Below are 23809 nucleotides of genomic sequence, written 5' to 3'. Positions count from 1 at the left end.
CCTTGCCCCTCCATGGTGCCTTCCATGTTGCTCTTTCCTGGGAGGCTGGGTCCCCTCACGGGGCCCTGGCTGTCCCTCCCTCTGCAGCCCAGGGGTCACAGCTGGAGGATGCCTGCTCCCCTTCTTTTCCTGCGCTGGACAGCTGTCCCTTTCTACTCAGGGAGTGGCTTCGGGGCTGGGGAAGGCCTCCCGTCCCTCCCTCTCCGCAGGCCAGCGGCTCTTTGAGAGGCCTCAGTGTGGTTCGTGCTTCCCCAGGTCAATGGCGTCCTGCCCATCCTGCCCCTGCTCTTTCCAGTCCTCTGGGTCCTGGCAACCGCCTGTGGAGAAGCTCGGGTCCTGGCCCAGATGAGCAAGGCCTCGCCCAGCTCCCTGGTAGGTTGTTCCAAGGCATCACGGGGACAGCACAACAAGAAAAAAATCGGGAGCCAAAAGAGGGTGTCAGCTGGGGCCCAGCGACTGGGTACCGAGGTCCAGCCTCACTGTGGGCCCCTCTCCCCGGCACGGGTGGGCCCTGAGCTGCTCTCCGTGTGGAGGAGCCTCCAGGCTGGGCCGTGTGAGGCGGGGGGTCGTCCCTGCTGGTTCTCAGCAGACACGGGATTCCGGAACGACCCCGGGTGTCCTTTATCAAAGGCATCGGGAGCCTTGCTGGTGGGGGGGCCCCACCCTTGCAGCTTGGAGGCCTCCCTAAGCCGGTGCCCTTTTCTCGGTGCAGCTGGCCAAGTTCTCGGAGGACACTCTCAGCAGCTATACCGAAGCCGTCTCCTCTCAGGTACACTCACCTGGGACACCTTCTGCCCTAGGCCCTTGGAGCCGCCAACCTGAGCTCCCTCAAGCTGGCCTCAAGCTGGCCCCTGAGGCTTCCCTATTTTATGGCCTCGGAGCCTTCTGTCTCCTGTGGGCAGTGTGCTCTGCCCAGGCGAATGCCTCTCCACCCCGACTTCCTGGTCCCCGGACTGTTTCCTCTGCCGGCTCCTGAGGCTGTCTCCAGGGAAATAACATGGACTTCGTCTCTCCCACCAGGAAATGCTGCGTTGTATTTGGGGGCATTTCCTGCGGGTGATCCAAGGGACATCACCGACGCTGAGCCATAGCTCCAGCCTGCTGCACAGCCTGGGCTCGGTCACGGTGAGGGTGGCCCTGCGGGAGGACCCCGCCCCCGCTGGCCGGCTGCCGGGCTGTGTCCGGTGCCTGCCCGCCATTTGAATGGACCCTGGCAGGTTGGGGAATGCCAGGCCCCCTCCCCAACCCCCATCTCTCCCTGCAGGTCCTGTGCTGTGTGGACAAACAGGGGATCCTGTCGTGGCCAAACCCCAGCCCGGAGACCGTGCTGTTCTTCAGTGGGAAGGTAGAGCCCCCCCACAGCAGCCACGAGGACCTCACCGATGACCTGTCCACCCGCTCCTTCTGCCATCCTGAGGTAGAGGAAGAGGTAGGGCCGGCTCCCAGGGACCCTGCTCCGGGCCTGGCCAGTGGCCTCAGGGAGGTGAGGCTGGGAGGGCGAAGGAAGCTCCAGCACCGTTAGGATCTGCTTCTCGGCCGTTCACGCAGAGCCTCCGCCTCAGAACTGCCCTGCCTCCCTGGCCCGTGACAGCCAGTGGGACCCCGGTCCGAGGCCTGTGCTCCTTGTTCTCCTCAGCCCCACGAACGAGATGCCCTCCTGGCCGGGTCTCTGAACGCTTCCCTGCACCTTTCCAATGAGCAGGAGCGTGGCGACTGGCCGGGTGATGGTCCCAAGCCCCCCGAATTCTACTCTCACCACAAAGCTCACGGCCGCAGCAAACACCCGTCCGGCTCCAACGTGAGCTTCAGCCGGGACACGGAGGGCGGGGAAGAAGAGACTGGCAAGGTAAGAGCAGCGCGGGGGCGCGGGGCAGCTGCGGGGGGTCCTGGCCTCCCCCACTGTAGGGGCCAAGGCGGGGCAGCCTGTCCCGGGGGAATGAACCTGAAGGCACAGACGCAGCGGCCTCTGTTCCCAGGTCTTGGGGCTCGGCCAGGCAGGACGGCCTCCTGAGGCCTCATCCAGGGCCCGGGAGGGAGACCCCTCTGGGTCTTGCAGATGGTGACTGGTTGAGGCAAGGCCCTTCTGGTCACAACCTTCTGAAGACAGAAGGCTGGCGGCTCCCTCCCTGCTCCCTCCCTGCCCTGGGTGTCCTCCTCCCGCTGCCATCGCTGGGCAGAGCTACCGGAAGCAGCCGAACCCCGGCAGGGACATGGGGAGAGGGTTTCCGGGAGGGATGGGACGCGCGAGCAGGCTCTCTGGGAAGGGGGTGCCTTCTCCCCAGCTGACGCTCCCCTCTCCCCTCCCCCGTTCCCCGTGACCCAGCCTGGGCTGGAGGGCGAGCCGTACGAAGCGGAGGACTTCGTGTGCGACTACCACCTGGAGATGCTGAGCCTGTCCCAGGACCAGCAGAACCCCTCCTGCATCCAGTTCGATGACTCCAACTGGCAGCTGCACCTCACTTCCCTGAAGCCCCTGGGCCTCAACGTGCTGCTGAACCTCTGCAACGCCGGCGTCACTGAGCGGCTGTGCCGCTTCTCCGACCACCTGTGCAACATCGCCCTGCAGGAGAGCCACAGCGCCGTCCTGCCCGTGCACGTGCCCTGGGGCCTCTGCGAGCTCGCCCGCCTCATAGGTGCGCTGGCCCCGGACTCTGAGCAGACCGCTGCCCCAGGCCTTCGCGGGGAGCCCCGTCAGCCCTCTTGGCTTCCCTCCAGCCCCTGGAAGCGGGCCCCTTTCGACAGTGCTTCCTAGTCTGGGAGAGTACCCAAGGGGGAAAGGGGGGAAGAACCAGCCTAGTCCGATGGGGGTTCTCTCCCTGCAAGGGGGGGAGGTGCAGGTGCCACGGACTTCCTCCCGACACCCCAGGTTGCTATCCCTCCCCGTGCAGGCTTCACCCCTGGTGCCAAGGAGCTCTTCAAGCAGGAGAACCACCTTGCACTCTACCGCCTCCCCAGTGCCGAGATGGTGAAGGAGACCTCGCTGGGGAGGCTGTCCTGTGTCACCAAGCGGCGCCCCCCGCTCAGCCATATGATCAGTCTCTTCATCAAGGACACCACCACCAGTGAGCCTTCCAGGCTTGGCCGGCATCAGGCCAGACCTTTTCCCGGAGCTTGGCGGGGCAGGACTTCTTTTAGGTGTCCCTTTTTTAAGGGGGCCTGGTCAGAGGAGCACTAGTCTGCTTCCAGAGCCTTCCACAGATGTGGCAGGGGTTGGATTTGGGGACTGGTGCTGGGGTGGCGGTGGCCACAGGGATTGAGGACCGTCTGAAGGCCCACAAGCCCACACAGGCTTGGGGCATTCTACTCCCCAGGGGCTCCCTAGTGCCCTTCTCAAGGACGGCAGGGTGTTAATTGAGGCAGGAGTGAGAGGCGGCAGCGACTTGGGGCACTCACAGTTCAGCCTCACCCTCCCTGCCTCAGGTACAGAGCAGATGCTGTCCCACGGCACGGCTGACGTGGTCTTAGAGGCCTGCACAGACTTCTGGGATGGGGCGGACATCTACCCTCTCTCGGGTTCTGACAGGTAGGTAAGGAAGCACGCCTTGTGCTGATGGCAGGTAGCCCCGGCCATCCGCCCGCCCAGCTCATGAGCAGGGGGCACCTCAGGGCCACTCACCTCACTTTTGCCCCACTTCCCTGGCAGAAAGAAAGTGCTGGATTTTTACCAGCGAGCCTGCTTGTCTGGGTACTGCTCTGCCTTCGCCTACAAGCCCATGAGCTGCTCCCTGTCCTCTCAGCTCAATGGCAAGTGCATCGAGCTGGTACAGGCGCCTGGCCAGAGCAGCATCTTCACCGTGTGTGAGCTGCCCAGCACCGTCCCCATCAAGCTGAGCACGCGCCGCAACAGCTGGAGCTCGGACGGTACCGGGCGCGTCTGTCCCGGGGGAGAGGGGTGGCGTGGGGGGAGCTTCTGGAGAGCTGTGGAATCCATCACAGTGGAGGGAACCGTGGGCTCGCTGGACCTCGAGCATCGAGGTGGCGTTCACTGTCTGGTGGCGTGGGCAAGTCCCTTAGCCATCTCACGGGTACCCGGGTGCTCGTTCTGGCCCCCCTCCCAGGTTTCTGGTGACACTCGGTGTGATAGCAAAGGGCTTTCTTTGGAAGTCATTAAGCATCAGTATTTATAGACCATGAGTCTTTTTTATTTTTTTTTAAGATTTTATTTATTTATTTGACAGAGATCACAAGTAGGCAGAGAGGCAGGTGGGGGTGGGGTGGGGAAGCAGGCTCCCCACTGAGCAGAGAGCCCGATGTGGGGCTCGATTCCAGAACTCTGAGATCATGACCTGAACCGAAGGCAGAGGCTTAACCCACTGAGCCACCCAGGCGCCCCTAGACCATTAGTCTTATTTGATCAGACAAAAAGGCCAGGTCGCAGTGCTGCTGGAACAGAGGGACTCAGAGCCACCCCACCCCTCCCCATGCTACCAAACAGACAGACTCACAGTCTTATGACCCAAAGACCATGAACTGCGGCCATGGCTGAGAGTGAGGGCAGCTCCCCCGGCCCGGCCGGGCTCTGTCGTTACTCCTTAGGATCATCACGTGACTGATGAGTACCTTTCCTTGTCTTTTCTCCCGTGTCTGTTGGCTCCTCTGTGTCTTGGCTGTGTGTGTGTGTGTGTGGTCCCCTGGGGCCCACATGCTCATTGATTTGGGTGTGGCATCTGTGTGTGGGCCTGGGCTGCCTCCTGGAATCTGCTGGTTCCTGGGTGTTCCGGCTGGGCTTTGTGCCTTGTGCCTACCTGAAGAAGGGATCGGGGAGGTGCTGGAGAAGGAAGACTGCATGCAGGCCCTGAGCGGCCAGATCTTCATGGGCATGGTGTCCTCCCAGTACCAGGCCCGGCTGGACATCGTGCGCCTCATCGACGGGCTGGTCAACGCATGCATCCGCTTTGTCTACTTCTCTCTGGAGGATGAGCTCAAAAGCAAGGTGGGGCGGGACGCCTGGGTGGCTCAGTGGGTTAAGCAGCTGCCTTCGGCTCAGGTCATGATCCCAGCATCCTGGGATCGAGTCCCACATCGGGCTCCTTGCTCCATAGGGAGCCTGCTTCTCCCTCTGCCTCTGCCTGCCACTTTGTCTGCCTGTGCTCTCTCTCTCTCTCTCTCTCTCTCTGACAAATAAATAAATAAAATCTTTAAAAAAAAAAAAAAAAGCAAGGTGGGGGGGAGAGCCGCCCCCCTCTGCCTCCGCTGACCCTTTCTCCCGTGGGCTTGTGGGTCTGTCTGTTCACCGGCATCTTTCTTGTGCAGGTATTTGCAGAAAAGATGGGCCTGGAGACAGGCTGGAACTGCCACATCTCCCTGACGCCCAATGGTGACATGCCCGGCTCTGAGATCCCCCCCTCCAGCCCTAGCCATGCTGGCTCCCTGCATGACGACCTGAACCAGGGTGAGGGCACGGGTTTGGGGCAGGGACGAGGTGGGTGGGGGCGGTTCTAGAAGGAGCCTCCGTAGATCCTCCATTGGAAAATGGCCCTCGTCTCCCTGTGGTCACAACAGCTGACAGTGGAGGAGACCAGAAGCAGGAAATTCTCTGCCATCTTCAGGGCAAGAAAAGGCCCTCAGAAGGCTGACTCCAAGGTGAAGGACAGGTTTTCATCCCACAGTGTCTCGGGATGATGCGGAAGGGCTCCTTCTGATGGAGGAGGAGGGTCACTCAGACCTCATTAGCTTCCAGCCCACGGACAGCGACCTCCCCAGCTTCTTGGAGGACTGCAACCGGGTAGGATGGCAGGGCCCGTGCCCCTTGGCCCTCCGAGATAGCTGACTGACCGGCCCAGAGAAAGGAGGGAGGGAGGGAGCCTTCTCCCGACCCTGCGGCGGCGACTGACGTCTCCGCTCTGTCCAGGCCAAGCTGCCGCGCGGCATCCACCAGGTGCGCCCCCACTTGCAGAACATCGACAACGTGCCCCTGCTCGTACCGCTGTTCACCGACTGTACCCCCGAGAGTGAGTCTGCTAAGGAGGCCCAGGCTCCCTGTGGGCTCTGCAGGAAGAGTCCCATGCAGGGGGTGGGGGGTGGCTGAGCAACCTGAGCTGGGATGGGGCGTGCCCTTTCTATCGAGACTTAAGGGACTGCTTGAGGGGAGGACCATCTCCAAAGCTGGGCCTGCTCCCCCTACCCTATCTCCTGCTCTCCTACCCTGTGGGTCTCTGCCCAGAGCCTCACACAGGGCCCCAGACGCCTGACTCTTGTGCTCCCCGACTCTGCCCCCTCAGCCATGTGTGAGATGATCAAGATCATGCAGGAGTATGGGGAGGTGACCTGCTGCCTGGGCAGCTCTGCCAATCTAAGGAACAGTTGCCTTTTCCTCCAGAGTGACATCAGGTCAGGGGGACGCCCGAGTTTGGGGGCTCGCGTGGGTGGGACTGGGGCACATTCATGGCTGATCTTGCTAGGGTTGGGACCAGCAGACTGGGCATGGTGGGGAGAGGGGGAGAGGGTGCTCGCCTCCTCCCATGGGATACGGGATGTTTGCAGAGTGTAGCTGATGGCTTTCCCCCTCCACCGAGCAGCATTGCCCTGGATCCCCTGTACCCATCCCGCTGCTCCTGGGAGACCTTTGGTTACGCCACCAGCACCAGCATGGCCCAGGCCTCGGATGGCCTTTCTCCCCTCCAGCTCTCGGGGCAGCTCAACAGCCTGCCCTGCTCCCTGACCTTTCGCCAGGAGGAGACCATCAGCATCATCCGGCTCATTGAGCAGGTGGGGGCTCGGGCTGGCACAGCAGGCAGGGAAGGGAGGGCTGCGCGGAGTGGGCAGGAGTGACACAGGATCCGTCTGGGCTCCCAGGGGTTGATTTCCCTCCCAGAGAGGCTCACTGGCCTCCACCCTTTCCTAGCAGGAGCCTCTGGGGCATCTGGCTCTTGGCTAAGATTTGTCAGCTGTAGGCCCGGCCACACTCTGTCCCTTCCGGTCCCTAGGCGCGGCACGCCACCTACGGCATTCGAAAGTGCTTCCTCTTCCTGCTGCAATGCCAGCTGACGCTTGTGGTCATCCAGGTGAGCGGAGGCCTGCCCTGGCACCGGCCCGCCCCACCCGCTCCTCCACTCAAGGTCCGGCTGAGAGTTGGGGGCGGTCGGCTGGGAGGATGTGGCACGGCCTAGGGGGGCCCTGGCCTCTGTGGAACCCCGGGGCCTTTGGAGCTGACCCATCAGCAGGATATAAGCCCCTGGGGCCCCAGCTCCTCTAGGCATCTGTCTGGGCATGGGGCAAGGCAGCCGTGGGGCTCCTGGCATCCTACTATTGGCCAGAGCCTAATCCTGCTTCCTGGCTCTCCTGGTCTAGTTCCTGTCTTGCCTGGTTCAGCTGCCGCCACTGCTGAGCACCACAGACATCCTGTGGCTGTCCTGCTTTTGCTACCCGCTGCTCAGGTGAGAGCTGTGCCATCCATCCTGGTCCAGGCGGGTGGGGCTGGGACAGCATGAGCAGCTTCAAGGAGCCCAGGTCCCCCTCCTCAGTGCTTATGACCCCCTGGCACAGGAGACGCTGGCGGGGGTGGGGAGGCCAGGGGGGACCCTCCCTTGTCTTGTCCCATCTTCCCCTAGGCCTGCCCTCACTCCCAAAACTGCCGAAAGGCTTCCCACATGGGAATTGATGGACAGAAGGTCACAGTGCCCACCCTTCACCAAGTCCCTCCTTTTCAGCATCTCTCTGCTGGGGAAGCCCCCCCACAGCTCCATCATGTCTATGGCCACAGGGAAGAACCTTCAGTCCATTCCTAAGAAGGTAGGCAACGTGGAACCCTGTGGGCCTGGGCCTTCGCTGAGGAACGTGGGTACCAAGGGGGCCGGGCCTTGGGGGACGGAGAGGGGCTTCGGTCACAACGTCCCTCAACCGAAGGGTGGTGGCTGTACAGAGCTGGGAAGGATCCTCTCCCCACCCGGCCTACCCAGTTCCCTCCCAAAGAGCCTGCGCAGCCCCGGGCCCGGGGGGCCACCCCAGGAGTGACGGGCCTCCCTTCGTTCTGCAGACCCAGCACTACTTCCTGCTCTGCTTCTTGCTGAAATTTAGCCTCACCATCAGCTCGTGCCTCGTCTGCTTTGGCTTCACGCTGCAGAGCTTCTGCGACAGCTCCCGGGCCCGCAACCTCACCAACTGCTCGTCCATCATGCTGCCCAGGTGCGGCCTGCCCGCCCCTCCCCACCCGCCACCACCCGCTTCCCCGGGGCCCAGCGTGGGGCTGAGTCCACCCCTTGCTTTGGCAGTGGCGCAGACACAGCTCCCGCCTGGTTTGACGACTTTGCCAACGGGCTGCTGACGGCTCAGAAGCTCACCGCCGCCCTGATCGTCCTGCACACGGGTGAGGGGCTCCCCGGGAGGAGGGGCTGGTGGGGGCTAGAGGGTCGCCCTGGGGGCAAAGCCTCGGGTTGGGGGTGGGGTGTCTGACGCACCCCCCCCACTGACCCCGTTTTCTCCAGTCTTCATTTCCATCACCCACGTGCATCGCACCAAGCCCCTGTGGCGAAAGAGCCCCTTGACCAACCTCTGGTGGGCCGTGACCGTGCCCGTGGTGTGAGTATCTGCAGATGGATGTGGGGGAGGGGCCTTTGGCAGGACTGGGGTCGGAAATCCTGCTTCAGGGGGCTGAGCCGGAGGTCGGACGGTGCCCTCCTTGAGCTACTTGTACTGAGAACGGCAGGGAAGGAAGCCAGAGGCTCACATGGGGGCTACCGCCTCTCCCTGCAGCCTGCTGGGCCAGGTGGTCCAGACGGCAGTGGACCTGCAGCTGTGGACAGACAGGGACAGCCCTGTCCACTTTGGCCTGGACGACGTGCCTCTGCTGACTTGGCTCCTGGGCTGCCTGTCCCTGGTCCTTGTGGTGGTGACCAACGAGGTCGTGAAGCTGCATGAGATTCGGTGAGCCACCAACGGGGCACTCCCTCTGGGCTCAGGCTCATTCTTTGGGCCTGTGACCTCCCAGGCATGGCTCCCCTGCTTGCCTCCGCTGCCTGGACTTCCCTCCTCATCTGGGGACCTGCCCTGTCCCTGGTCTGGGCTCCTGCTCTAACCCAGGCTCTTACTTCCTGCCCAACCAGGGTCCGGGTTCGCTACCAGAAGCGGCAGAAACTGCAGTTTGAGACTAAGCTGGGCATGAACTCCCCCTTCTGAGCCATCGGCCACCGTGGTCCTCACTGCCCTGGTCCTGGGGCTAGAGCCAGACCGGTTTCTGAGTCTGGGGAGTTGGTATCCATGAATGTTTCAGGGTTTCCTCTCGCACCCCATGGCACGGGAGGGCCAGCTCAGCATCTGACACAACTGTCATCCTGACCCCCAGGACTTACTGTGGAGGAGCTGGTGAGCCGTGGCCTTGGCATCAGGACAGTCTGGTCTTGAATGTACAACCTTGTGCATTGTACAACCTTGTACAACCAATGTGCACTTAGCAGAGGAGCCCTTAGCCTCCGCCACCCGAGGGCTGCCCCCTTTAAGGTCTCTTAGCCCAAGGCCCTCTACTCTCGGGTCTCCAGGCAGAGCCATGAACCTGGTGGGGCCAGGACCTAAGTGGCAACAGCCGTGGGAGGTCCAGACAGGTCACTGTGGAAGGCAGCAGCCTACCTGCACCCCGCCTGTCTTCCTGGGGTAAGGGCCTGGAGGTGGTCGAGTACTTCCCTCCCTTTGTGAGGGAGCCTCACGCTCAGACCTGAAGATGCAGACCCCCTGCCGTGCCCTGGCACCTCTCCCTGTGCCCGTCTTCAAGCTGGCCTGGCACGTCAGTCTTGGAGACACGGCCCAGGTTTCCTTTTGGCCCTCTGCCCTAGTTCTCCTTGTGAGAATGTTTTTACTGGTGTATATTTTTTACTGGAAATGAGCCTTTTAGGAATGAATGTAGACTGGTTTGTATTAAAACTTGTAAACTGCTTAAGAAAAATCTGTGGCTGGTCCATGAGGCAGCCACTCCGGGGCCCACCCAAGGCTTTGGCTGGTGAGGTTGCCCCAAAGGGAGGGGAGGGCCCAAGCCTTGCTCCTTCCCCACTGGTAGGAGCCCTCAGGCCTGGCCTAGGCAAGAACCCAGGGCTCAGAGGTCCGTGGCACAGATCCAAACACAGCCAGATCACGTGGAATGACACTTTCATTGGGGTTAGTTGGGATAAGAGGTTAATAGTTACAGAGCGGGGCCTGGGCCATCCAGATCAGGCTTCCAGCCCTGAGGCGAGCTGTGCGCACTCTCGCCATGGTCTGCGGCCCCCCGTCCCCATGTCCTCTCAGGTGGTTATAGATAGAATAAATTTCATTTAAAATATATGCATTTCTCTCTGCTTAAAAAATAACATTTACAGTTGAAAAGGTTTGGACTTTGGGGATCTGTTAATCCCACTGGCCCCACCCCCGCCACCTTTGCCTCACTGAGGGCAGGCACAGGCAGGAGCAGGGGTGGGCGGCCACCACCGCGGAGACCAGGTCCCTGGCCGCTTATTTACATGTCCTGTGAACACCTGTGTGGAGCCGGTCAGACACACAGCCTTCTCCAGCCTCCGCGTGTGCCCGGACAGCACAGCAGGTGCCAAGAGGTCCTCAGCACTGGAGACCCTGGAGGTGGGGGAGGGCAGAGGGAGCCCCCCAGGAGCCCGGCCGCCATCTTTGTCCCCGGGCGGAAGCTCTTGCCAGGGTCCCTGTCCACAGGCCAGGGCTGACTGGTCAGGTCACACCAGGAGGGGACTCCGCTGAGATGTCCGCTTCCGCTTCCGTGAAGATGACCCTGGCTCTGACAGCATGAGCTTCTGTTCGGGGGTTCGAAGGCCGCAGATGCTACAGGTCGCGAGGGGCGCGGCTGAAGGCCACCAGGGGCTCAGTCCAGCATGGCGTCCAGCTGGTTGGCCAGGGCGTCAAACATGGTGCTGATGTCATCCAGAATGTGCTTGGTGGAGGTGCCAGGAGGGCTGCAGCAGGGGAGGGAGCGGGTCAGAGCAGAGACTGGGCCGTGGTGGGCAGGGGCTGTGCCTGCATTCCCGGCCGGTGCCAAGCACCTAGTGTGTCTTCTCCGGGCCCTTCGGTGAGGGCGCTCGGGCTCGGGGGAGCTGAGGTGCTCGAGCTGACGTGCCTCTCAGTGGCAGCCGCCAGGATCCCCCACAGGTCAGATATGGGTGACTTCAGAGCCCTGGCTCCTCCGGTCCCAGTAAGGGTCGCCCCAGCCTCAGGATCGGTCTGCTCCCCCGTCCCCGCCGACATTCCCAGGACCCGGGGAAGAGGAGTTAGGGGGGAGCTGTTCCTGCGCTGCACCCCTCTCCCTCCCCGCCCAGCACCCAGCACGCCTCACCCCTCTCGCTCCTCAGCGCCTATGCTCTTCTCTGCCGCCCTCAGTGCAGCTGCCAGGGATGAGCTGGTCTGTTCCAGCCTCTGCTGGGCCCGGCCAGAGCCCGCAGCCCCAGTGCTCTCAGGCCTCGGGGGCGGCACAGGGCGGGGGCCAAGCCGGGGAGCCAGCTTAGGGCCAGAAAATGCCAGCTGGGTGCAGGCCACAGACACAGGCTTGGGGGCTGTTCCTGCAGAGACAAAAAGGTTGGCTGTGACTCAAGAGGGGCTGGATGCAACCCTTGGAAACAACACCCCACCCTGCGGGCCCCTCCTCATACCTGCACCGGGCACCTTGATGAGGGCTGCAGGGGAAGCAGGGGGCTCCGTCTCCCCAGGTTGCCCACCACCTGCCGAGTTCTCCAGAGCAGGCCCGGGGCTGGGGGCCACAGGGGGCTGGGCTGGGAGGCCGGGAGAAAGAGGCGCTGGAGCTCCCTGAGTTGGAAGGCTGCTGGGGTCAGGCCGGGGAGGGCTGGGAGCTGCTGAGGAGGAGGGGGGCTCCCCGGGGGGCTGGGAGGGCAGGGAGGCAGAAGCGCTGGGTGTAGCACCGGCCACCCCGAAGGCCAGAAGTGCCGTCTGCAGTGGCTCTCTCTCCCGGCATTTGGGCCTCCGCTTAACAGTGTCTGACTCTGTGAGGTTGAAATCCAGGCCAGCGGGCACAGGTGCCTCCCGGGATGGGGGTCCCGCTGGCTTCGGCCGCTGTTTGATGGTCAGGTTCCCCTCCTCCGCAAATGGGAGTCCCTCCCCTGAGCTGCCCCGAGATGGGGGCGTCCCCTCCGGCCCTGGTTCTTCCTCCTCTGTGTCCGACACGGGGCCAGCTGGGGCGGGCGGGCTTGGGGGCTCCAAGGGGCCGGCTGGTTCGCTCAGTGTTCGCCTTCGGGGCACAGAGGCCCCCTCCTTAGGTCCTGGGCTCCCATCTACAGGAGGAGGCTCCGTGGGGGGGCCAGAGACGGAGCTGAGGCGCTTAGGGGGTGGGGGTGGCGGGCCTTTGCGTCGGGCACGGAGGGCGAAGGACTGGCTGCGGGGAGCCCCTCGCGCTGGGGTCGGGCTAGGGCTGGTCCGCGCTAGGGCACTGCGTCCCGGCCGCCGGGTGAGGGTGGCGTAGCTGCCCAAGGCACTGCCCACCGACCCTTCGGCCTCCCCCTCTGCTTCCCCATCCTCAGGGCCAGGGCGGCTCAGGCTGTGGGACCGGCGCTTGGGCCGAGGTGGGTCTGGAGGGGTCGCAGGGGGACCAGCCAAATACGAAAAGGCACGAGGTGCGCCCGGAGGTGGCCCTGGGGCTGGGCTGGAGGGTGAGCCCTGGGGATACATAAACACATAAGGGGGGGCCCCCTGGCCAGGAAGTGGGGAACAAAGCTTAGGGGGCCGCTCTGTGCCCTCTGGAAGGTTCCTCTCCTGTGGGGTCCCAGGGTCTCCGCCACCGGGCTGGGGGGTAGGCTGTTCCTGTGAATGACCGGACCCTCGTGAGCGTGCTCCAATGCTCTCCTGGCTGGGGGAGCGGGCAGGGGGCAGGGGGAGGGGCTCAGGGCCACCCCCTGCCATGGCTGCCTGCAGCTCTGGGCTTAGCTCGCTGCCCTGGAAGGTGAGGAGGCGTGGGCCAGCTGCAGCCGGACCGTCCCCATTCTCCAGCCCCTCGATAGCCATCAGCTCTGGGCCTCTGGCGAGCCGGCGGCCGCCCTCCGCTGGGGCCTCCCCCTGCAGTAGGCCCCGCCGCAGCTCGGCCAGCCGCTTTACTCCCAGCATGAGCTTCTTCTGATGACCTGAGAGGGGAGGGGTAGAGGCCACGGGGTCAGCTGGGGCTGCAAAGGGCCACTCCAGTCGCTCTTGGCCCCCATGCTCCCTCCTGGGTTTGAACCCTGCACTGCTTCAGAGCCCCTTGGAGGCACGCGGGGGGCCCAGTCAGGAGGCCCCAGGGCAGTTCTCACCGAGCTTGTTGACGCCAATCTCTTGCAGCTCCTCCCAGGTGAGGTCGGCCACCAGCCCCATGGAGTCGTAGCCGCTGCTCACCAGGTGCTTGTGGTACTGCGGCAGCCCCAGCGCACACAGCCACTCCCGCAGGTCCACCTGGAAAAGCACGCCAGCCTCAGCGCCCCGGCGAGGAAGGGCCCCGATGGCCACAGCTGAGGCTGGGAGCCGAGAATGGCCCCTGCTTACCGGGATGTAGTTGGGCAGCCATTCGGCGATGCTGAGCTGTGCGATCTCGGAGGCAATCTTCTTCCTGTGGCCAGGCTTGGTCACGCCGATGGCCGTCAGGTCCTGTCACACAGACTCGTGCCATCAGGCCCCCCCACCCCCCCAGCCACCTCCCACTGGGCTCTCTGCCGCCCTCCTGCCGTGGCACCCACCTCGGGAGTCATCCGGCTGATAGTTGGCACGTCGTAGCCAGCCTGCAGAAAGTGGGTGGTGTAACCTTCCAGCTGGAACTCACTGAGCCAGTTATGAATGGCCTGGGCATCCTGCGGCACGGGGGCAGAGGCCGAAGTTAACAGAGCAGCGTGTGCTGAGGCAGAGCCGAGGCTGCGGCCCAGCCTCCCCGGGGCGCCCGGCCTGAGGCCCGTCCACACCACCGCACCGCCGGGGCTCGCAGCCCACTTCTGGGCAGGGCTCTCACCTTCCCCTCCAGCAGCTGCTCCGGCCTCACGTCCTGGGTGAAGAGCTGCTCCCCGGAGCGGTAGTTGGTCAGAGGGCGGTGGCTCAGGTTGTCTTCAGGAGGGAGAGAGAGAGGGAATCAGAAGGAGCACACTGGAGGGGTGTCGACCCAGGTACCATGTGCCTCTCCTACCTGCCAGGGATGGGGGGTGCAGTCCCGGCAGCACCTGGTCCTCTCCTGTGGAAGGCAGCGGCTGGAGACAGGGAAGGAGCGACTCAGCATGTGGGGAGCCGACAGCAGCAGGGACAGCTCTGTCCCGCTCCCCACGCCCCCTCCCTCCTCCTCCCTCCCACCTGGGCGTTCTCGATCAGAAGGCCAGTGCCATGGCCGTTGGTGCCCTCGGAACTCTGCCCGCTGCCAGCGCTGCGGATGCTACCCACGCTGCCCTCGCTGCCCACGCTATTCCTGTCACCTGCTGCAGGGGCACAAGCAAAGGGGTTAGAGCCCCAGCTGGCCCCGCCAACAGCGGACTGGCAGCTTGCCACAGCCAGACGCCCACCCCAGTGCCCAGCACTGCACTCTGGGAGGGCGTACCTGGGCTGTCTGGGCTGAGGCCCACCCGAGGGAGCTGGCCATAGGTCAAAGGGTGTAGGGGGTCCTCAGCAGGGGGCTGCGGTGTCCGAGAGAAGCCTGGGCGTAGGGGGGTGGGGGCCGATGGGAGGCGGGGTGCGAGGATGCCCACCCGCTTGCTGACCACCTCCACGATGCCTGGAGGGAAGTAGCCCACACGGTCCGTGCCCCTCTGGCTCTCGTGGATGTGGCCCTTCCAGCGGCCGTCGGGATGCTGTTCCAGCACCTGGGGCAGATGAGGCATCGGGGAGACGAGGACAGCGATCACTTCCTGCCCCAAACACGGGCAGGCAGCCAGCCCTACAGCCACAGTCCAGCTCCTCCGCTCCCCATGAGCGGCTGATGCCCGAGTGCACCCACAGCTCTGCCCTTCCTACCGGCACCCAGCCCAGTCCTCAGTATGCTTCCTGGGCATACACAGGACAGTCCCAGCGTCAGCCTGGGTTCAAATCCCAATGCTGGTGTTTGCCGCGGGGTCTCAGGCCAAACACTTTAATTTCTCTATGACTCAGTTTTATCATGCCCAGAAAGGAAACAGTTAAATAGCACCTACTTTACCCAGGGCGGGAGGAAGTCAATAAGAGAGTTACGGAAAGACCTTAGCAGGTGCCCACGCAAGTGACAGCAATCGTTGGTGCTAGCAAAGGAACGCCCGCACCGGGTCCTCACCGTGATGACGTCCCCTGCGCGGACGTTGAGAGCAGTGGGATCGTGGAGGTTCCAAAAATCCTTGAGTGCCCGGACCTTCAGGATCCCCGAGGCCTCTGAGAGAAAAGGCAGGGCAGGGCATCATCTGAGGGTCCCTAGGGTGTCTTCCCGCCCATCATGTCCCCTTCACAACCCTCCTCCAGGTTCCTGGAGTCCCCTAACCAGCCCTGGTTTGGGAGCATGACATCTCGCTCCTGGGACACTGTTCCTGTCTCCCTTCCTAGTCCCCACGGGAGTGGCTCCGGACACCCAACCTGGGCAGGGTCTTCTCTCCTGCACACTCACCCCGCAGGAGCTGCTTAATTTCGCGGCTGGCCTGGGAGGTGGTGAACTGATTCACGATGTCCAGCGCCGTCTGGTTATACGTGTTCCGAATGTTCACGTCCACCCCGCCCTGGGAGCCCAGCACAGCGTGAGCAGGCACGAAGCGCTCTGCTTGCCATCTCCCCCAGTCCTCACCACCACCCGGAGGTGAACAGTGAATACCGTTTTCAACTTTTACAGATACAGAAACCGGAAGCTCAGAGATAGGGTTGAAGATGAACTCAAGATCACACGGCTGGTGAGAGGCAGAACCAGGGCTCGAACCAGGTCTGTCTGCTGTCCAGCCACAAGGCCGCGGCCCACCCAAAAGCCACGTTGTTGGTGGAGACCCCCTCCCGTGCCTCCCCAGCTGTCCCTCGCCGCAGCCCCCAGCGGGGGGAGGGGTGAAGGCACCCACACCCACCTCCAGAAGCAGCCGCACCACCTCTGTCTTGCCGTACAGCGCAGCCTCGTGGAGTGCTGTGCCGGTCTTGGTCTGGCGGTTGATCTCGATCCCAGCTCTAAGGAGCTGCCTGTGGATTGGGGGGGGGGGGCAAGTTGCAGGGGTGATGGGGGGCAGGAGAGGAAGCAGATTGCCGGGGGGCTGGGAGAGTGACCCAGAGCCCGAGAGAAGAGGGCCACAGGGCAGGGCACTGATGGGACATCACCCATTCCGCAGGAAGGGGATGAGGAAGTGGGGGGGGGCAGTGGGTACCTGATGACCTCTCTGTGGCCATTCTTGGCAGCCAAGTGCAAGGGCGTGGTGTAGTTGGGGTCACAGGGGTCCTTGGCCTCACCCTCCAGCAGTGCCACACACAAGTGACTATTCAGTAGCAGCTGGGCCACCTGTGGCAAGCAGCACCCAGACAGGTCTTTCTCCTGAGATTCCCCCGTCCCCGCCCCACAGTCGCCCAGGACCTAGTACCCCAAGTACTAGGTACTAAGTACCCCTAGTACCCCTCACCTTGAGACGCCCAAACTCGCAGGCCAGATCCAGGGGCGTCTTCTTCGCCTTGTTGACCAGGCACGGGTTGGACTGATGCTGGAGGAGCATTTCTGACTAGGGTGGAGGAAGCTGAGTGAGGGGTCTGGCCCGGCCAGCCCCCCCCCCAACCAACCCCCCGGCTCTGGCACCCCTCACGGGGAGGCAGGCTCACATACCACTTCGTAGTGTCCGTACTGGGCGGCCAGATGCAGCGGGATCTGCCCGTCCAGCGAGGCGGCGTTGACGGCGGCGGAGGCACGCAGAAGCAGCCGCACGGGCTCCAGCCGGCCCTGCCAGGCTGCGTAGTGCAGCGGGCGCATGCCTGCACAGGGGAAAGGGATCTGGGGACGTCCTGGGACGCTGCAGGGGTGGGCGAGGGCACTGGGCAGTCTGGAGTCACCCCAGCTGCAGGGGGAGGCAGATCCAAGGGGAAGGGCTGCTGGTTCGGTTGTGTGGGGCTGAAGTCGGAATCCCACCTGGCCCCCATGGGGGGTCTCAGGGCAGGAAGGCAAGCTGAGCCTCCTCACTTGGATAACGGGGCATCAGAACCACCCCCAGCTCCCCCAGAAGGCCATGAAGATGAAAAAGAGCCAGGGAAGCTATGCGACACGTATTAGCACTGCTAGGATGTGGCGGGGCAGACTCTGACCACAGGGTGTGGCCAGGGAGCACCCTGGGGTCTCACCATTGCTGTCCTTAATGTCCACGGTGGCCTGAGCCTCCAGCAGCAAGGCTATGAGCTCCAGGCTGCCCCCCAAGGCGGCATGGTGGAGAGCAGAGAATCTGGTGTGGCGGGACACAGGGAGGGGTGTCCGCTGAGTGGTCCCCCACCCCCCCCAAATCCTGCTCCTCCACACCAGACCCGTCCCGGAGGCTGGCAGGGCTGAGCGACTTGCCCACTGTGGCCTCGCTCCCCCACCCTGCCAGCCCTGCCGTGGGAGTGCGGAGCAGCCGGCCTACAGCATGAAAGGGCTCAGTGTCTGGGCTGAGAGGCCTGTTTGTCTGGCCTCCCCCCACCCCCAGCCAGCCCAGGGGAGGGGGCCGTGGGAGCAGGAGCCTCAGGGCTCCTACCCTCTGGGGAGAAAAGGGGGCCTAGCAGGAATCTGACCCAGGAGGCCCCTCGGAGAGGCACCCGGCTCCCTCCCCTCACTCGAGGACAGCTCCACACGCAGGAGGGTGGGGAGGAACCAGGGCTCTCAGCAAACACGATTCAAGGGCCAAGTTTGAGAGGGTTAGGGACTCTAGGGGCCAGCTCTTTCCCCTTACCCCTCCCCCAGCCCACAGCTCTTGAGAGGGGTAGGGGCTCACCCGTCAGCGTCCTGGTAGTTGACATTGAGTCTCTTGGTGGAGCCGAGGAGCTCTGCGGGATGGGAGCAGAGGGCATCAGGACACTCTAGAATGATCTGCTCCCACCTGTGTCCTGACAAGTTGTCCCTCCCCACGATTCCCCAATCCAGCTGACCTCTTGGTGTGCAAGAAAGAGCCTGCCCCATGGCCCTTCGGCTGTCCTGTCCCTAGAGCTCCTCACCCGGCCCACTGGCCCATCCGCTCCAGAGTGCCCAGCGCAGGAGCCGCAGCAGGGGCCTGGCTTCCCCGGGCCCCCCAGCCCAGCTTGTTTATAGGGCCAAAGAGGGCGGAAAAGGGGGGCACTGGCATGCATGCCCTCACTGGACAGGCCCACGAGCGCATGGTTAGCATTCCTGCCTGAGCGGGCCAAGGAGAGTCTCATTGTCTCCCTGGGCTGAGGGGGCTGACGGAGAGAGGAGAGGGGCACCAGATGCTGGAGGGGAGCAGGGCAGATGCCGGGGCTGGACCCTTATGGGCGCACCGCAGAGGGGGCCATCGCCCTTCGGCGCGCCTTACACGTGAGCCATTACCGTCCACGTGCTGTCCTCCAGCAAAACTGGTATAGCTCCCGCCCCCTGCCACGGCCACCGCTCCTGTCAGGGGAGTAACTGCTGATTCTGCACCCACATGCTCCCGGCAGAGAGGTCCACGCCCCACGGAGAGGGCTCTCTGCTGGGTGACGGCCAGAGAAGCCAGGGGCACAGGCAGGACACTGGTCCATCCCCCTGCCGGGAAGGGTGACAGGATTCAGGCAGGTGTGCTCCAGGTACTGGCCAGGCTACAGGAGGGGGCGGTCCTTGGTGAGTGCTGGGAGAGGAAGAGGAATGTCTGTCGCAGGTGGCCGGTCTCCTACTGCAACCCACCCCTGCTGGGAAGGAGGAGGCCTGGTTCAACCGGGGCTGGGCAGGGTGCCAAGCATGCTGGTCCAGGCCTGCCCTCCGGGCCCTAGTGGGCCCCAGAACACCCCAGCAAGACAGGGCCTCATTCCAACAGGCAGGGATCAGCTCGGGGGTGAGGAGCATGGGAGGGGGAGAGAGGGGACAGCTACATTTAGGACCGAGCCGAGGTGCACTACACGCTACAGGGAAAAGGTAAATACAGAGCTGGGCGGTGATGGAGGGGTGAGGAGGTGGGGGCCGCTGGCAAGAAACAGAGGCCTCTCTGCCTTCCTCTAGCCCCCTCACAAAGTCCTTGTCACACAGAGCCAGTTAGGGAAGGAGAGGGGCTTTTAGGAGCAGGAAGTGTGTGGTTCCAAGTCTCCCCCTTACTGGCTGAGTGACCTTGGGCAGCCATGGGACCTCTGTGAGCAACACTGAGGACTACGAGGTCGGCAGGAAGGAGAAAGTCCCTCCACCTGCTGCCAGGCCTGGCCAGTCTGGGATGGGGCAGCTCCGCAGCGAGATACAGTCCCTCTGGGGAGTGGCAGGACAATGTGACAGGAGGGACAGACAGGAACAGGGGCAGGGCCAGGCTGGGTGGCTCTGTTCTTTCCAGAACAATGGCCGGAAAGGCGGTGGGGGAGAGAAGCTCAGAGTGACTGGGCTAGGGACCTTGGCTGGAGGGAGGAGGGTCCTGGTTGCTGGCAGCGGCTCCAGCCACTTCCCCTGCCGGGCAGCCTTCTTCCCGACCTGGCTCTGGGGGTGGAGGGGTCGCTCCTGATTTAGGCTCAGGCAAAGGATGTGAGCTCACTGGGCCACCCTCGGCCCACTCTGTTTCCTCTGGCCAGAAAAGGAGACAGTTGGGAAAAGGGAGCAGGGGAGGGAGCGAGGGAGGGCAGGGGCAAGGCCAGGGCAACGGCGCCCTTCCCCCTCCCAGCCACCTGCTCCCTCAAGAGGACCAGGGTGGGCAGGGAATGCCAACCCCCAAAGGCACCAGAGAGCAAGTGCAGGAGGCTGAGGGAGCATCTCTCTCTGGCCAGCCAGAAGGCTCCAGCCACCTACCAGAAGGAAAAAGGGGAGCCCTGACACCTCCCCTTCGATCAGTTTCCTTTGCCCCCCTGTGACATGGAGCAGGAATTCCCGGCTTCCCTTCGGAGGACTGCTTTAGAGTCACCTGGAGAACTTTCTGATTCACACGGTCTCAAGATCTCTGTGACGATTCTAATTCTGCGGGGGGAACAGGGAATCTGCACTTTCAGAACAGCCACTGGGTAATTCTGATGGGCAGCTAAGTGAAGGAGCAGAGGGGAGAGGACAGGAACTTGACTCTGATCTGCCCCATAATGGCTGTGTGACCTTGGGCAACTCGCTAATCCTCTCTGAGTGTCAGTTTCTTTATCTGTAAAGCAGATACAGATATACCAATTTCACAGGAAATCGAGGACTTAGGATATTTCGTAAACTATAAGGTCTGCAAACATCACCCTGTGATCTTTCTGCTCCAGCTTTCCCTGCTTCTCCGAGGACTAGGAGGGGAGGCTCTGTGTCAAGGCTTCACAAGGAATCACAGGACCCTGTCACTCTGTGCCTGGTGCCTACACAATGTGCAAGTCCCCTTTGGGGCTGACGGAAGGAATCTCTTCCCCTCCCTGCATTTCCCCTGGGGCACGGGGCACGTTCCTGGAGCCTAGCTATGAGGCTCCCACCACCAGCGTCCAGATCCCACCCGCCTGCCCTCCTCTAGGGCCTCACTGTGAGGCCCCAGAACTGGGAGGCCAGCAGCAGCTCACCCAAGGCCCTACTGGGCAGGTCGCCAAAAATAACACAGAGGTGAAGGGAGGAGGGGGAGGGGCTCCCACCCTTGGGCCTCCGGGGCCCTCCTAGGACCTCTTTGGCACCTTCCTTCCACTGTGCTCGCCCCGTATCCACTTCCCCAGGGCACAGAGGCCATACCACCTGGCCTTCCTCCCGGCCGCAGCCAAGCTCCCATACCCTGGCTCTCTTGCCCTGGTGTACAGGTGGGTAAACACACATGTGCATGACTCCCAGGCCCTGCAAATCAATCCTCTGGCACCCCAAACTCCCAGGTGTGGTTGAGGATAATTAGTTGTCTTCACGTAGTCACGGGGGCCCCTTCTTGTGCACAGGGCCAAGGTGTGTCTCGAGGCTAGAGCCCCAGCACTCTGAGGGAACCCTCCCTCCCCCCCCCCCGCCCCAGTCTGGTGGCAGGAGCTACCTCATGTCCCTACTGGTCTCGAAACTCAGGGGACAAATCCAGTGTTCTCTTAGGACAGCTCAGAGAACTCAACCTTAAAGCCCAGAGGTTGGAGGTGGGGGGGGACATCTCACCACAGAGGTACCCAAGAAATGGGGTTCAGGTGTGGCCACTCATGCATGGAGCCCCCACAACCCTGTCAAGGGTTTTGGAGAAACTTCTAGAAAGTTAGCTTTGGCCACACACACCCCCAGCGACACAGGCAGCTAAGTCAAGGGAAAGGGGCTTTAGCAAGCGCTGAGATAGTGATCAACTTTGCTTTAAGCAGTAGAGCTCTTTTTAAAAGCTATCTTCTGGGCATCCCCATTAAGCTGTCATAAATAAACATTTGCTGTTGCTGAACTGGGGGGTGAGCTTGGAACCGCTGCTTTTCAATCTTTCCCAACCCCACTGCCAGAAATCTCTTGCTTCCAAAGAATACATCAGCAAAAACACCTGCTAAAGACCACTCTACAATGGCAGGAATTTCAGTCTGTTTTATCCACTGCTGCCACATAATGGCCTGGTGCCTAGAACAAAGCCTGGCACACAGTTGGTGCTCAAAAAAACTCAAACGAATGTATTTCAACCCATTCACTTTACATGTGAGGAAACTGAGGCCCAGAGAGGCTAAGTGATTTGCCTAAGGATACACAGCAAGGGGTAACCCAACTTCCTCTGTGGCTGTCCCATAGAGGCATTTCTTACAGAACAGACAGTCCTCCCACCCCCAAAACCCCAGATCACAGTGACCCCCACCCAAGCCTCTCTCTATAGCCTGAGCACTCAGGGCAGGGTCTCAGCTAGACAGTCACCCCACCAAGCACTCACTTGTCTTTGCGGCCTTGACCTTAGCCACCAGTTTCTGCACACCAGTCACATCTCCGTTCTTGACGGCGAGGATCAAGTCCTGTTCACGACCCATTCCGGTCCCTGGGCTGGGCTCTGGGATCAGGAGTCCAGGCAGAGGCAGGAAAACTTCAGGTCTAAGCCAAGGCGTCAGGGTGCCATGCCTTGGCCCGTTGGAGGCCCAGGAGTCCTGGGGAAGCGAGTCTGGTTTCCCAAGCAGTGGGCTTCTTGTTAGGCACTGATGGGTACTCCCTCAAAGTGTTTCATGAGCAGCCATCACAAGCAGGAAAACCGATTTCTGAGGGGGTGGAGGCCACGTGGAAACCTGGACAGAGACCTTCGTGCAGTGTCTGACAGCCCAGGGATGGGCTGGGACGGGGCACGAGAATCTTCCTGGCGTGGCTCGGGAGCACCGATGCCCACCCAGAGCGCAGTCAGCATTCCCTTGGGCAGCAGCAGTAGACAAGTCTCGGGGGTCTGGAAAAAGGTGCAGTGCCTCTGCTGAGGGTCCAGGCCTGCGAGGGTCCCAGAAGCAGGGCTCAGAAGTGTAGGACAGGGGTTCTAGGGAGCCCCCCAAACCACCCTCGCTGCCCTTCGGAGTCAAGGAAGGGCCAAGCCACTCAAAGGGGGGAGGGAGACAGCTGCCAGGCATGAGAGGAGTATTTGGGGGGAGGCGATGACTTTCTGGGAGAGGGAGGCTGAGTCACTGAGGCCCCAGGGCACCTGGCAGCACCTCAACCTGGGGCAGGAGGGGCCCTGGCAGCACGACACACAGAGGCAGGCTGGGCCAGCAGCCTGTTCTCCACAGCCCCGGGCTCTGACACCCACAGACAACTGGTGGGCCAGAAGGTGGGGCCTGGAAGGGTCACACACAGGCAGACAGGCAAGGGTCACTCCCTGTGGAAGGTGCCTGCCCCAGACTCCTCCCAATCTAAGCTTTACTATAATAGCTGGATGCCCTAGCCCCAGGCTCTTTAAGTATTCAGAGCGTGGAGTGGGGAGCTTATAGCTCCCCATTTCTGGCAGGGGTCTGACTGCTGGACTGGGAGGCTTTACAGCACCTGTTGCTGACCCATCCTCACCCCTTGTACGGGATGGGGTTAGCAGCGGGGTGCAGAACAGACACAAGAGCTGGGGCGTGCTGGCAGAAGGGGCTGCCTGGCCCCCCAAGCCTGAACCTGAGGCCCGGAGCCCCGACTTCGCTGCAGAAAAGCTTACGTCAGTTCTCAGTGGCCAGGAATTTGTTGCCCGAGCCCTGTGGCATGAGACCCGTGCAGGCCTGGGGCCCTAGCTGGGGTCTCCTTACTCCTAGAAGGTCCCAAGCCCAACCCAAATGGCACTCCTGATCTTGCCCGCAGCCGACACAGGAGGAGGACGCCCCTGGTAGTGCTTGGGGTCGGGCTGGCTCCCCCGCCCCCCGGAATGCCCGTCCAGCGCCGCGCAATCCCCCCAACCCAGCCCAACCCGGGCCGACCCGGGGAACAAAGCGGCAGGAGCGACCGGGAGAGCCCAGCGCCGGAGGGATTGAAGCGGGAGGACGGAACAGGGGCGCGAAGAGGACGGAAGGAGCAGAGAGACGAAGGCTCCCGCCGATCTCGAAAGAAAAGTTAGTTTGTGCCCGCCCTCAAAGGTGCTGACCCCCCGCGCAGGCCCCGCAGTCTCACCTCTCCCAGCTGCCCCGCCGGGGATCTGGCTGGCCCTGCTCGGTCCCTGGCACTCTGGACCGTGGCTCCCACTGCCCCCCTTACCCCTTTTCTCCTCCTTCTCCTCCTTTTCCAAGACCGGCTCGGCACCTCCCGCAGGAAATCCCGCCCCTCCCCCCTCCCTCCCGCCGGATCGGGAGCGGAGGGACTGTCCCGGCCGCGCAGTCGACCTGTCAGTCAGCGCCTGCGGCCCCGCCCCCATCCGTACCAGACCCCGCCCCCACCGCTCTCGTCCGCCCCGGGCACGCTGGCCGGGTCAGCGCATGCGCC

General features: G+C 62.8%; 2 protein-coding genes across 11 annotated transcripts in view; one reads left to right on the top strand and one right to left on the bottom strand.

The window, feature by feature from the left end:
• TMEM94 (transmembrane protein 94) overlaps window positions 1–10248 on the top strand; it is a 24172-nt gene extending 13924 nt beyond the window's left edge. For 2 of the 7 annotated variants that reach the window (XM_045085924.1, XM_004748926.3), the window contains exons 9-31: window positions 256–372; window positions 713–769; window positions 1021–1125; window positions 1265–1417; window positions 1637–1846; window positions 2324–2633; window positions 2889–3062; window positions 3421–3523; window positions 3644–3861; window positions 4752–4933; window positions 5254–5392; window positions 5610–5725; window positions 5852–5951; window positions 6222–6330; window positions 6519–6708; window positions 6927–7004; window positions 7291–7376; window positions 7650–7731; window positions 7976–8124; window positions 8211–8305; window positions 8424–8517; window positions 8692–8862; window positions 9042–10248. In XM_045085924.1, coding sequence (XP_044941859.1) covers window positions 256–372; window positions 713–769; window positions 1021–1125; window positions 1265–1417; window positions 1637–1846; window positions 2324–2633; window positions 2889–3062; window positions 3421–3523; window positions 3644–3861; window positions 4752–4933; window positions 5254–5392; window positions 5610–5725; window positions 5852–5951; window positions 6222–6330; window positions 6519–6708; window positions 6927–7004; window positions 7291–7376; window positions 7650–7731; window positions 7976–8124; window positions 8211–8305; window positions 8424–8517; window positions 8692–8862; window positions 9042–9114 — 3111 coding nt within the window. In that variant the 3' untranslated portion in view covers window positions 9115–10248. The other 5 variants (XM_045085923.1, XM_004748924.3, XM_045085922.1 and 2 more) reach the window with 4 other exon arrangements.
• Window positions 10058–23679, bottom strand: CASKIN2 (CASK interacting protein 2). 4 transcript variants are annotated; one of them, XM_004748931.3, is made up of 20 exons: window positions 23501–23679; window positions 21819–22351; window positions 17817–17868; window positions 17194–17291; window positions 16685–16830; window positions 16488–16583; window positions 16239–16369; window positions 15948–16056; window positions 15506–15614; window positions 15182–15276; window positions 14477–14738; window positions 14236–14357; window positions 14075–14135; window positions 13904–13995; window positions 13638–13748; window positions 13447–13548; window positions 13218–13356; window positions 11574–13052; window positions 11261–11483; window positions 10058–10883 (listed from the first exon to the last, which is right to left on the bottom strand). In XM_004748931.3, exons 2-20 carry the CDS (start codon window positions 21910–21912, stop codon window positions 10793–10795), a joined length of 3612 nt encoding a protein of 1203 aa, XP_004748988.2. In that variant the 5' UTR covers window positions 21913–22351; window positions 23501–23679; the 3' UTR covers window positions 10058–10792. The 4 variants fall into 4 exon arrangements, with proteins under 4 accessions (XP_004748988.2, XP_004748989.2, XP_044941860.1 ...); XM_004748932.3 differs by having other exon boundaries at window positions 21819–22313; XM_045085925.1 differs by having other exon boundaries at window positions 23585–23657.
• Between the last annotated feature and the right edge of the window lie 130 nt (window positions 23680–23809).

This window comes from Mustela putorius, unplaced genomic scaffold, assembly GCF_011764305.1.
Source record: "Mustela putorius furo isolate JIRA1106 unplaced genomic scaffold, ASM1176430v1.1 tig00000873_pilon_pilon_pilon, whole genome shotgun sequence".
Lineage (NCBI taxonomy): Eukaryota > Metazoa > Chordata > Mammalia > Carnivora > Mustelidae > Mustela > Mustela putorius.
This window is presented reverse-complemented; position numbering and strand designations above follow the sequence as displayed.

What these genes read in the sequence shown, in the direction of transcription:
- CASKIN2 (XM_004748931.3), bottom strand. Translation starts at nt 21,912, where the DNA reads ATGGGTCGTGAACAGGACTTGATCCTCGCCGTCAAGAACGGAGATGTG. An exon ending in GCACCCCCCATCCCTGGCAG is followed by an intron (nt 13,996 to 14,074) that starts GTAGGAGAGGCA and finishes TCCCTCCTGAAG; the next exon opens with ACAACCTGAGCCACCGCCCT. An exon ending in GATTGGCGTCAACAAGCTCG is followed by an intron (nt 13,053 to 13,217) that starts GTGAGAACTGCC and finishes CTCCCCTCTCAG; the next exon opens with GTCATCAGAAGAAGCTCATG.